The 12,633-nt window shown below is 46.6% G+C and overlaps 1 protein-coding gene across 6 annotated transcripts in view; it reads left to right on the top strand.

Moving 5' to 3' along the window:
• Positions 1-12,633, top strand: part of Ets65A (DNA-binding protein D-ETS-3) — a 45,584-nt gene that overhangs the window by 31,221 nt on the left and 1,730 nt on the right. For 5 of the 6 annotated variants that reach the window (XM_046611749.2, XM_046611748.2, XM_046611747.2 and 2 more), the window contains 3 exons: positions 2,580-2,639; positions 10,276-10,335; positions 11,641-11,944. In XM_046611749.2, the coding sequence (XP_046467705.1) occupies positions 2,580-2,639; positions 10,276-10,335; positions 11,641-11,944 (424 nt within the window). The remainder of the gene's footprint in view (positions 1-2,579; positions 2,640-10,275; positions 10,336-11,640; positions 11,945-12,633) is intronic. The other variant, XM_046611750.2, reaches the window with a different exon arrangement.

The following is a 12,633-nucleotide window of genomic DNA, read 5'->3' as shown; positions in this document are numbered from 1 at the left end:
TTAGCCGACGCTTCATTCGCTCATAGATAGGCTCATACATATGATATCTGGAAGGTCGTTTGACCTTGGCTTGACCTCTGCAGACTCGGTCGTCTCCGTCGTCACGAATGCCAAATTAACGCTGGGTCATCTCGGCTGTAATAAAATTACGTTCGCGGAATAGTTTCTGTCCAAGGAGGAAGGGGGGAAATTTTTGCCACGTGATTTTATTTTTCACGATGGAAATCAGACGAGGCACGAAATTTCTCTCGTCAATTCATTGTTCTCCCGTCATTCTGTGGCTCGTGGTCGGACAGTCGTTACCATTTTGCGATTCTTTGTACACATGTAAGGGTTGACTTTTACCGCCGGCCGAAGACAGGCCTTCGATTTTTACGACCCCATAAGTGAGCCGTAAAACTGGCCTTTTGGCCTACGTGTCGAAATAAAATACGCAAACACCATGCGAGAAAACCAAACATCGCTCTCTCGGCTTTCATCTTATACGTGCAGAAGGGGAACGAAATCATCAGTCTTATCTTTCCGGTTGGTGTGTTATGCGTATCTTACACCGACTATGCAAATCGAATTTCCAAAATTATTTCTCCACTCGACGATCTCGGAGAAATTCTGCAACCGTTGAAAAAAAAATATCGAATGGTTTTTTTCAAGCAGCTGAATATTAAATAACAAACTCTTGGCTCACAAGGAAGGTATCTCAGGTCGATCTCATCGATTTGATTCCCTCTTTAATATGTTATAGTAGCCTAAAAACAGCATGTCAACGGGCGATTTGGCAGTTTCTTTTTTATTTTTTAATTGACAAAATTACCTTTTTTACTTCTCGTTATGAGAAAACTTTTCCCAGTTGGATAGGTTGAAAAAAAAAATTATATTCTTGTGGGTGAAACTGCCAAATCACCCCTCGACATGCCTTAGTTTGGAGGGTGGTTTCACCCCCTTAAAGTGTTTAATGGCGGATAAAAAAGAAATACGTGTCGCTTAATTTTTAGTCTACTGTAACATGTTGCAAAAGAAATCAAATCGGAGATATCGACCTGAAATATCTTCCTTCTCAGAGTCCATTTCATATTGCTGATTCTAACCCTGTTCAGCGTATACCGCAACGATCATAATCCTGCATACCTTCTGCCCGAAGATTTTCCCCTGCCATAAAAAATCTTTCATCATCGCGAAACAATCGGTCGATCATACCCCCCATTACACATATCGTAATCCCATAAGTCCGCGAACCCATCGAGGAAAAATGTCAAGTGGACCACTCGAAAATATTATAACCGCAAGGATTACCCGGATTTTGGTATTCCCCGTAGAGAATAGACAGAAAGAGAGAGAAAGAGAGCAAAGAAGGGGAAGAAGAGGAAATTTCTTATGCCGTGGCCATGTATTGTTATAGTTGTCGAGTAACCTGCACCATCCCCCTCGTCGCGACACGTGAAATTCGAGGCTGTATTAATGGACCGAAAGAGGCGAACTCGGAGGGGGGGGACGGATCGGAGCCACTGGCGGACAGTGTTTGCTCCGAAGGTCACCCTGGACTTTAGCCGGGTCTTCGGTAGCCGGGAAGAACTCGGCCTTGTCGTCCTGGCACCGCGTATGTACACACTGGGGTACGAGGGGACATCCCCGGCGCGCCAATATCTGCCAAATGAAAATATATCTGTTGGCAAACATGCCCCCCGGGCTGACGAGCTCGTACCTTGGGAAAATTCATAGATAGAAATTCCCCAGACGTGGGCACTCGCTCCTATTTTACCCATCTCGACTTATGCTCAGCTGAATTCACATACGCGGAAACAGCGATAACAATGATCTTCCAACACTTCGGAGACTCCTTAAAGTCTTGACCAAGCACACAGTCGACTGGTTGGAGAGAAGTAGAAAGGCACTTTTTTAGCCAATGGTCGGGACCTTGTGACAATCATGAGTACGCAAAGTCTGCTAGTTCGGTAACTCAAAGTAACCGATTATATGTAACATACAATCTGTCTGTAAAATGACTTCTCGTTCTAGTCAACTAATGGTCAAGAGTAACTGTAATATTGGGGTAACTATGATTTCGTTGATCCTGATTTCCAATGCGCTATTTCAACTTATGCGACTACTGTACGATATCTATGTTTTGTTGTGAATTTGATTTGATCTCAACGTTTTCGAGGACATTTGAGGTCGTAAAATTGACGGTACTCTGACTCCAGGCTTGTCAATCGTCGTGATTCGATCTCAAGTGACTAGTCACCACTGTTGAGAAGCTTGGATCGAGCTTTTCGAATAGCAAAGGTATTCGCAAGATGTGGAAAGCATGTCATGTCTCATGTTTGACTCCAAGATTCAGACTTCTTTTAAACATCCTTTCGACATAATCGAATGGATATATCAATTAGTCTACAAACTGATAAATTATCGTCAAGTCCAATTTTTAATTATTTACTGATCGGTCGAGAAATTCACTCTAATATTGTCAACGTAAGAATATTTTATTTTTACCTATTTTCAGACGGTTGATTTTGATACAGAAAATTTTACACTCTAGTACATTGTTTCTATTAATAATTCCATTTACTTTTACAATGTTTCAGATGCCAGCAGTTCGTACAAAGGCGGCTGGAGTCACGCCGCTTCACCAGCCCCTGGCCAGGGTGAGTTTATTTATCAACACCATTATGAGATGCATTTTAATCCCTTTAGACAGGTGATTTTAATCATAAAATTTGGTTCAACCCCAGTTCTGGTATTGTATAAACCATTCGAACTAAAAGAATGTGTTCCAAATTGGAATCACGCTCACGTCTCGACCGAGATCGTGCTCTGCGACGAACGAATTCTCCTTCCCATTTTGCCAATCTGAAAAAAAAAATCTAGTAGATTTTGAAGTTCATCATCGTCGAGAATCAGGAAAATTCGTACCATATCTTACGATTAAAAATACTCCGAAAACCATGTCACAGAGTCTTGAGGTCGAATATGAACGGTCTGGGAATTGGTTCGCGAATCGAGTTCGGGCGTCGCGACGTCGGGCGGGGGCGATAGGAGTCTCGGGGGTTTCGCCGAGTCGAGTAGGGCGTGGGCGTCGCGACGCTTTGTGGCGCGTTCAACCGCGACCTCTTTGTCGCGGAGTGCCCGAGGCATGCAAACGGGTGTGGAGAGTGACGCCTCGACGGGCGAGGAGCGCCGGAGGCAGCGCTGTGCCCTGTTGAAGGCACAACTCGCAATCACAGTGGAGAGATCAGAGCTGCAAGCCGCGGGGCAGTTTGTTATAAACAGCTTCCACACCCCCGTTCCTCCTATCCCTTTGCCGCATGCATCGGAGGAGCGAGAAAGGGCGAAATCGCGCCAAAGGACGTACCTCATCCCGTTCCCTGGCCTTGTTGTTGTCTCGCTGACTGCGTTTACACTTTGCAGAACACGCCGTTACGCCGCCCCCATCTCGCGGTCACTGAGCTTATGAAATTAGACCCGTCGCGGTTGCCCGGGGCGTTTCCATCCCCCTCCCCACGATTTTACACCCCGGTGACGGGTTCGACGGTTGGTTCAATCCAGAAAAACAATCGACTCTCAAAGACAAACACCGACGACCTTTTTGAACGCAAACGGTTTTTCAACGGAGAATTTCCTACTGTGAAATTATGTTTGATGGGGCCAAGAAGCGCCTCAGACCTTCACCCTTCTGATCAAACTCGTTGACTGAACACTGTTTTCGGATTCGATGACACTTTTGGGGACGAGAACTGACCGACTTCAACAATTTTGATGAATCGGCTTTCCCGGTAGTCACTCAATTGGATCAGCAGCTCGGTGGTGCTCATTGAAACTAGAATACTCAGCCAGAAATCGACCACGGTTGTAGGATCACATCAAGATCGGCAAAATCATTGAGCTACCGTTTCAAGAAGTACTTAGATTCGCAGGATGTTCGTTACATGATCAAAGAAAACCTGGTGATTCTGTAAATATCCCATACATCAGGAGGATAACACAAATATTTTTTCATTGGTCTCAGGAACGGCAAAGTGCATCGGATAATTGAATAGCAAAATCATAGTTCAAAATAATCTTCTCCATTAATGACTACGCGGAGTTGTTGAACTGCAATAACGGTATAGACAACAACTAATGCGGGTTAATTCGCTGAAATTTTGGTTTGCCCCTGACATAATAACTCCGTAGAAATCTGGTACCAAAAATCAAGTTGGACCTGCTAGTTAACACGGTGAAGTTTGCGGTGTTTAAACATCGGAGGTAAATATGCACCCCAGATTGTGTGGACATCCGTATGCAGGAAGCAGGTATCCGGGTGTACAAAAGCGGGGTGTGCAAAGCGTTGAGCAGTACCTACTGCAGGTAAGAGGGCGCCTAAGGTCAGGAAGTTGGTCGAAGCAAGCTCGCCCCGAGTCAGTGTTGTAGAATGAAAAATGGTTAAGAGTGGCCGCGGAGCTGCTAGGGGTCATTCGTGGGGTCAGAATCGAGGACGGGAAAGGGAGGTTCGACTACTAGCGTGACTTCTCGACCCAAGTCGAGGCCCCAGAGACCAAGCAGAGTCGGTTCACCGTTGTACGATAATTATACGCCCCACGTCGGCGCGTGCCTCGCTGACGGCTTACGCGCCTCATCGCGTATCGCGTGACTATCTTACCAACTCTTGGGTAACGATCGGCCCCTCCGGAATACCACCGACACGGAGGAGAACAGCCTTCCTTGGCTAATCACGCTTTTCGACTTCTTGCGAGGCGAACGATTTGTCCCCGCTACCGTCGCTCCATGCCATGTATGGCAGACCATTGTGCCTCCGCGTGATCCTTTGCTCGGAATCAGGTGCCCGGGTCACACCTCAATTACATCACACCATCCAGCAATAAGCTCTCCACTCGACCCGCGTTAGCTGAGATTGTTTGTCCCATTGCAGGTGTAACCCAACATGGTCACCAGATTGGCGAATCGAGAATAGGGCATGGATTTAGGGAAATGAACACAGCGTTCAGTGCTCTAGTTCCAAACGCCTTTGTGAAATATTCTTTTACACGCGTACCATGAGAGAACCCGGTTTTATTCTTCTCCCGTTCTTTGCTCCTTGATGTAGCGACTTTGATCGACGCGCATGAAGTTGTTGACGAGGAGGCTGTGGATGCCTTTTTGAGAGAAAACAGATTTCTCGGCTTTTACAGAAGCATCGCAAAAAGAAGTTGAAACGACAAACGTTGTATACATATATATGGGAGGCAATTTCGAAAAGAACCCCTCTGTTCAGCCAATCGAACGAACCAACCAGGAAAGTAGGTATATATGTACGAAAGTTTCGGCTTGATTCGTTCTCGAATCGTACAACAGTCCGAAAGATTCATCGCTCTTACATGCCTCTCTGAAAGTGACACGAGTGGCGGATATGGCTGGGCTTTTTACACGCACTTAAGCACCTACGTATCGCCTCATTTTCATGATCAATCAGATGCGGAGATGGAGACCATACCGAATCGCGATTCATGGTTTGAAACGTAATTCCAGGCTCATGACAAGTTTCATCGACAAGTATCTACTTGCTGGATGTTTCACACTCAGCGATTCCTTTACGCAAAAAACTGAAGACCCTAACTGCCGATGAGGGATGGAGGTAGCTATCCGAGTTCTTCGACCCGGGGTTGGTTGGCTGATCCTTCCAGGAGGAAGGAAATCGTCGGAGAACAACACCGTGGAGTGTAACTCGGGGGGATGACGATCAAGTCGAAACACAACCGACGATGCGTGAACGTGTCACGCATTGGCACGTGGCCGTGTGTGTACTGGTGAAGACATAATACAGTCTCTCCCCATATGCTCACGCATTCGAGCCATTCGAATTGGGGGATGGCGACGCGTTTCCTTCGCCGTTATACGTCACGCGCGTACCGCTAGCTCTACGCACCGTTTCCCACTGACTTGTTGCCCGATCCGTGTCCCCCGACTCCCTCAGGATCGCGTCGGAGCCCGGCAGTTCGGAGCCCGCACTTCCTGCCCGAGGGATGGGAATGGGGATGGGGATTGCGGACCCTGATCGAAGGGTGCAGCGTCGCGTGCGTTTCGTCCACCCCGCCTCTATCTCCTCGTCGCGTGCGTTGAGTCTAGTTACTCACTTAGCTCTGTACTTATTGCTTATATGTACCATGCTTCTACTGCACCGTCGTGATTTGCACCCTGTAACCGGGGGTCGCTTATGGGTCCTGGTCATACAGCGTCTGCTCAGGACTCTGGGGTCGAAGGTCGCCGGCGTTTTTTTTTTTTTTTTTTTTATTCCATACATTTAAAGTTCGGTATATCAAGTATCAAAATTTTTAACAATCGCAGTTTGTCCACGGTAATAATTATTATAAGATAGAAAAAATCCAGTGATGCTACAAGTCCTGGAAAGCTTCTGGAGAAGTTCTCCCCATTTTATACGTTAAAGGTCACTGGATGTCCTGTTCAGTTATCGTAACCTTAACAAATTAACCCACCCAATTCTTCACTTATTTTATTTTTAAACGCTCCAAGGCTCGCCTCGAACGCAGCAGCAGCAACAACCTGTTTCAGTCCGCAAGAGCAATTATACCAGCTCGGGCGTCTCTGCCTAGTAATTTTCGTTTTTCATCGCGGCTGCACAGCTAACGTTTTCACAGTATTGTTCAACGTTTATACACATTATACACTAGAGCGTCATGATTTGTACAGCGGATGGCTAGCGGGGGGTGTAAAAGCCGGAGGGTCCGCCGGTCTGGAGGTCGAAGTTCATATAACTCTGGTTCTCTCCCCCCCCCCCCCCCCCCCTCCTGCCCCCAGCAGTTAATTTGAAATTCTCGCTTTTTAATTATTCGCGTTTTTCATTCTGCTCGTGACCCTCACCCTCCTTTTTCGCGCTTCGATATATTTTCATCTCGACTCTCTTTCATATTTTTACTTTTCTCAATTTCGTGCTACGGTTTTGTTGCGGGTTTTTCCTGTTTCTCTTTATACAGACGTCCGGTTATCACGTGTCTTGAATTTTTCACGTTCATTTCATCCTCCTCGTTGTATACAATCGTACCTCATACATGTGCACGCCGGCTAGCCACCTCACTCACGGTCTTCGTGACTAGTTCAAAGCCCCTTTGACTCACGGAACAAAGATTTCAACTCGTCACAATAGCAATCGTAAAGCGGAATTGCGGCTCGCGTTCTAAAGGGGTTCCCTCGAAGTGGATCGCCCCCGCAAACCCGCAACCTTCCATTCCCCCAAAGTTTCGCTTCGCCACTGACGCGATGTCAAATTGAACCATGTAATAACTAAATTTTAATAGCTCTGCTTTTTGTCCAGTTTCAATGGAGACGTGATCGGTATATTCATTCCGGACCAAAATCTAGAATTCTAGAAATCGCCGCTTCAATCATTGTTTCATCTCCGAGCCCGCGTGTATCACTTTTCAAATTTTGGAAAAAGCTATTCCAGGTGCGGATCCGTTCATGGTATCCAATGAGTCTATATAAACGAAGTGTCAGGTTGGATGCTTCAAGAGCGGGTTCAGAACAGGTCCGGGCTTTCGAAACACTCGAGTGACATGCTCGGCTGAATCTAAGGTGATCGAAGATGGTGATATTCTCCGATACGAGAGTGAGCCAAACGAGCTAGTTATCTCGACAAGAGAGGGAGCTTGGGTCATTGTGCTGTAGCAAGCGTCGTCTCGAAAGTCGAAGGGACGGCATTCGCGCGGAAGGACAAGGTCCTTTGATCCTGCGGCGGTAGGAGGCAAAGGACGAATTTCGGAGGAAAGAGAGGATGCAGGGCGCGGATCCGTCCGGGTCCCAGACGCGTAACCGGATTACTCCGCCCCGCGTAATTGCTCGTGAATGCACTACGAGGATCCGAACGACAATGGGAATGTCACGGGAGCTCGGGGTGTCCAGGAGTCGGTGTTGCCCTTGGAATGGGGTTCGAGGAAGCCCCGCGGCTGCCCTGATTGCGGCAGACCCCCTAGGCGCCGCTCGACCTCGAGGAAGACGACGGCGTTCCACCCGATCCCCGAATTCCCAATCACGCCCGAAATCAAATTGTTTAACATAGCGGACACCAACTGCTACTTAACCGTGACATCTGCCCGTTTCAATCCCCTCGAATAGAAACAGCGCGATTGTTTTTACGTTCGGCGTGTTATTTTCTATTCAATATATATATATACATACTCAGCGCGCTGCTGTACGGAGAGAAAATAACGTTAGGTTATAGGTACAGTCCTGATAATTACCGCCCGTGTACCTATGTAGAAGCAATTTCGTGTTCGATATTCTTGTTACGATCTTCTTCCGGAGTTTCTTTTTGTCCTCCAATTCCAGCCGGTAATGCAAATCATCGTCCGGCACATCAACCTCCCCGAATCGAAATGTATTGCCTGCGTTTAACCCTACCAAGGTTCATGTAAACCTACTTTGAAGGTAACTGCACCTAGAAATCCTACGTTGACCCTCTAAGTGCTAAAAATTTAAGAATAAATCCTACACCGAACCTTCTATTCCGAAAAATTAAAGTACCAAATCCTACTTTCACGCTCTCAGTAGGCGATTCAACCTATTTTGACGCTATTCGACCTACAGCTCTTTCATTGGACCTGTAACTCCTCCTCTATGGATATATTATTACAGTGAAATTCTAGTGCTCACAAAAAAAAACTTCTGTTGGGTTGAAGGAGGTTCTAAGCAGACTCTATTTTTAGTATTAACTCGGTAAATCGGTGAATTTTGGAGATTTTTAGCGTCAAAGTAGGGTCTGATACCGCATTGAAATAGAAGCTACTTTCCTATCTTTAAGTCCTACGTAGGAGCTCTTTTAAGGTAGGCGCAAAATTTCGACTCGGGTCGTCAGAAAACCGCCCGTTTCCCCCCTTTTGAATCATGCCACTTCCTCGACGTTGAGACCAAGGTCTGATCATTCGACCGTAGCGCAATCATCCTTAATTAAATTTAGCTCGTTTTCTCGTACGTGGCCAGCGGCTTACGGCAGAGTTGATTTGGTCCGACCCCGATGACTCGGCTTGACTTGAAGAGGTGCTCGGTTCCTTCGGATTCCCCAACAAAGAGAGAGAGAGAGAGACAAAGAGAGGCGGGTCGGCTTGATAAGGCAGCTGTAAGGCTGTAACTGTAGAGACTCGAGAGCAATCGGACTCCTGGTTGTATATACGTGACGTCGGAGGGTAGGAGAGAAAGAGAAAGAGAGATAGAAGCAAGGAGAAAAGCACTCAGCCGGTGTTTGCCTACACGGAAATCCTCTCCGGCAAATTCTGCCGCTCGAGTGGGTCATCTCTTCATCTTGGTCCTCACCGTTTACCTTAAATCCCCCGGCTTCTCTGATTATTCCCAGTTCCTCAGGTGCTTTTAACCCTGAAAAATATCGTCGTTACCTGAAATTTACGCGAGGCACGTTTCGATGAGTACTGATCACTGTTTCGGTGACAACACTTCGAAATCGTAAGTATCAAGATGATATTCTCAGAGTCTGGTGAAGAAAATCGAATACATTATGGTTATGAATTTTGAATTCCGTTACCTGTGTTGAGTGCGGCTATTTTATACCAGTAACATTCCATCTCAAAGTTGTTCGCATAACGTGATCACTGGGATATATCAGCCTGCGCGTATCGCCGGAAGGTACAGTTTAAACTAAATCTCGACCAAGGGTGTTGACCAAAGTTATCTCGACTGTTTCGCTCTGTCGCTTCGGTATACATACTCTAGAAACCATGCAGGCTATGTATGAGGCTACGGACTCAGCTGCTGTCAACGGATACTTACGACCGATTGCACCCAAACAAAATACATTCTTCCAACCCAATACCGCTCCAGAATTCACCTCGAAAACCCTCGTGTACTCTCTCTCCGAAGTGAACGCGACACGCTACCAGTCCCAGAATAATTCCCCCGTCGCAGATTGATCGCACTCGTTTTGTACGTGGAAATTCATTTCGCGGATTCATTCCTCTCATACATAATAAAACTGTATACATACGTATAATCGACATTAAATTCGAGCACACGGACATTTGTGAAACTCATAGTTTGCATGGGCTTGACGTGCATGTAATTGCCTCTTATCCTGCACCTGTAATTTTCGCTGCTCCGTGTAATTTTTTCACCGTTCATTCACGATTCATTCAAGCCGTGAAAAATTGACCGCGATCCGTTAATGTTTCGGTTCGGCATGTATTATTCGCGATGGCGGATGACGATAATCCCGAGTTGTCGAAAGAAGTCGAAAACAGCCTTGTCAATGTTCTCAACGCAAGTTTTTTTCTCTCCTTTCAGGATACGGCAGTAGTCTTTCAAAGTCTGCGCTCGACACGCATTCGCACCTCAGACAACCCGGTGAGTACACTCAAGTAGTAAGCCTGCATACACAGATTCGCATATTTCACCCAACATCCAGGGTTAGCATGAAGGGGGTGGGTAATAGCCACAAATCACAGCGGTGAAAGCAAAGTGAGGTAATAAAATTCCGTTACACAAAGATGGTCTCCTCCCGCGAAAAACGCCTCCGAATACGAAGCTCACTCGCACACGAATTCTTCGACATTAGACACGCGCAAGGGCGGGTATTGGAATCGATATATTTCACGGCTATTGCTTGTGTAAATGTGCAGCAGTCGGGCGGTAGTCGCAACTCCGAGCTCCCCGGTGCTCGAGACGATCATCCTGCAGGCCTTGTCCCTCCTCGTATCCAGCAGATAAATGGGAATGCCGCCCCTCGACCCCCGCCACCACCCCCCCGTCCATTATTAACTTGTAAGTGAATTACCGTTCGATCAAAAGGCGATCAAAAGGCGATCACTGCTCGCATTCACGGGGAACGTCGACCCGACTAGCTCGCCGTTATACGGCTAGCCGACCCTCGGCTTAATCCGTCCTTGCATCATGGACTGCAGTTTACAACAATCTCTCTAAAAACTTGCAACAGTCAATAGTTAGGCACAATGGACAAACTGGTTGTGCATAGGAACTTATTTCTCGTCTCGCAGTGTTGCCGGCTTGATGATTTTTTCCCTAGGTTTGGTGGTTTTGCAGGGTTTTTGGTGGAAAGATTCTACCGTCCAGCGGTTGGCGGGAAAACTGGTGATTTTATACTGAGTAGTACTTTAGTGCGTGAATATTGTGCATGGATGACACTGAAAAATTGGTCTCTGTTGCTCGTGCTTAACTTGGAATTATGTTTTTTACTTTCTCGTTTTGGGGAGTGCGCGAGTTAACCTCCAACGTGGTACAAGATATAACCCAAAGATGTTTTCCTCGTCGTCTTTCCAATTGAAATTATTACGAGCCAAATGAAGTCCATTCTATTGTAGGGCTGCTATTATATCCTTTGTGTAGACTGTAGGGTGCTCGTCGAGCTCGTCGAGCCACTGCACCGCGCGCTGATGACGCATTGTAAAGCTTTTAAGGGCGATAGCCACCAACGGTGGCTCTGCGGAACTCTCTAGCTCCGAGGGGATTTCGCTCGGGTTTCGCGTGCCACGGAAATGTAAGAAATATGTCGCCGTTACGCCGAAAGAAACTTTGAATCCTAATTCGACTGAAATTCCCTAGACTCGTCGTTACAGGTTGATCGGTATAGGGAATTTTTCAAATAATCGAACTGTTTCTTATTTTCAAGCCAAACTTATAACGGGGTTGCAGTTTCTTTATTTTTTGCGTTTCCAGGAGTTTTTCTCACGGTCGACACTATGTCGGTATCGGTTCCAGATCCGTACCAAATGTTCGGAGCGACCAGCAGTCGTTTGGCGAGTTCGGGCTCGGGGCAAATTCAGCTGTGGCAATTTCTGCTCGAGCTATTGTCCGACTCGAGTAACGCTGCCTGCATCACGTGGGAGGGTACCAACGGTGAATTCAAACTGACAGATCCGGACGAGGTTGCCAGGCGGTGGGGCGAACGGAAGTCGAAGCCAAACATGAACTACGACAAGCTTTCGAGAGCGCTCAGGTGAGTGACGATCAACCGATTGAGTCTATAGTAGTAACAGTGCATGCGAATCAGACATATCGTCGTTGAAGATTTTTGTATTCGATGTCGTTGCATCAGAAAGTGAATTGAGGAGAACGGTCTAGACCTAATTTTCATTCGTCGCTGCTTCAGAATTATTAGGTACTTCAGTAATCGATAAATGCGCAGATCGATTGAGTTGACAAGAAATTGAATCGGTCGAATCGAAGAGTGCAGTGAAAGTTTTGATTACCTCAGAGGATTACGCGAGTCTCCCTCGGTCGAAAAAAATTATAGGTTTGATTGTTTCGAGTCGTGAAATATTATATTGTGTAACAAGGAGGCAAACGCGGTCGTTTCGGGCCGAACGTAAGTTTGAAATATGAGTCGTAGGTGAGCCGAAGATGAATATTCAAAATACGCGAGGCGAAAAGACGGTTGCCTCCTTCTTGCACACGATTCTGCATACGACAAGAGTACGCCACGCGTTTTTTCACGAAGCACGAAATTGAGGTTAGGATCGCGCAACGTCAGATTCGTTCGCGACAGCGCATGCGTACGGTATGGAAAAGACCATTTTTAACTCCTAGGACTGAAAAGTGGTATTTTCCGTACTCCGGGCATGCGCATTCGCAGACTCACTTTACCGCCATAGAAACAAATACCTTGTATACTGCAAACAGGAATGA

The sequence above is a fragment of the Neodiprion pinetum genome, chromosome 2 (assembly GCF_021155775.2).
Source record: "Neodiprion pinetum isolate iyNeoPine1 chromosome 2, iyNeoPine1.2, whole genome shotgun sequence".
Taxonomy (NCBI): domain Eukaryota; kingdom Metazoa; phylum Arthropoda; class Insecta; order Hymenoptera; family Diprionidae; genus Neodiprion; species Neodiprion pinetum.
This window is presented reverse-complemented; position numbering and strand designations above follow the sequence as displayed.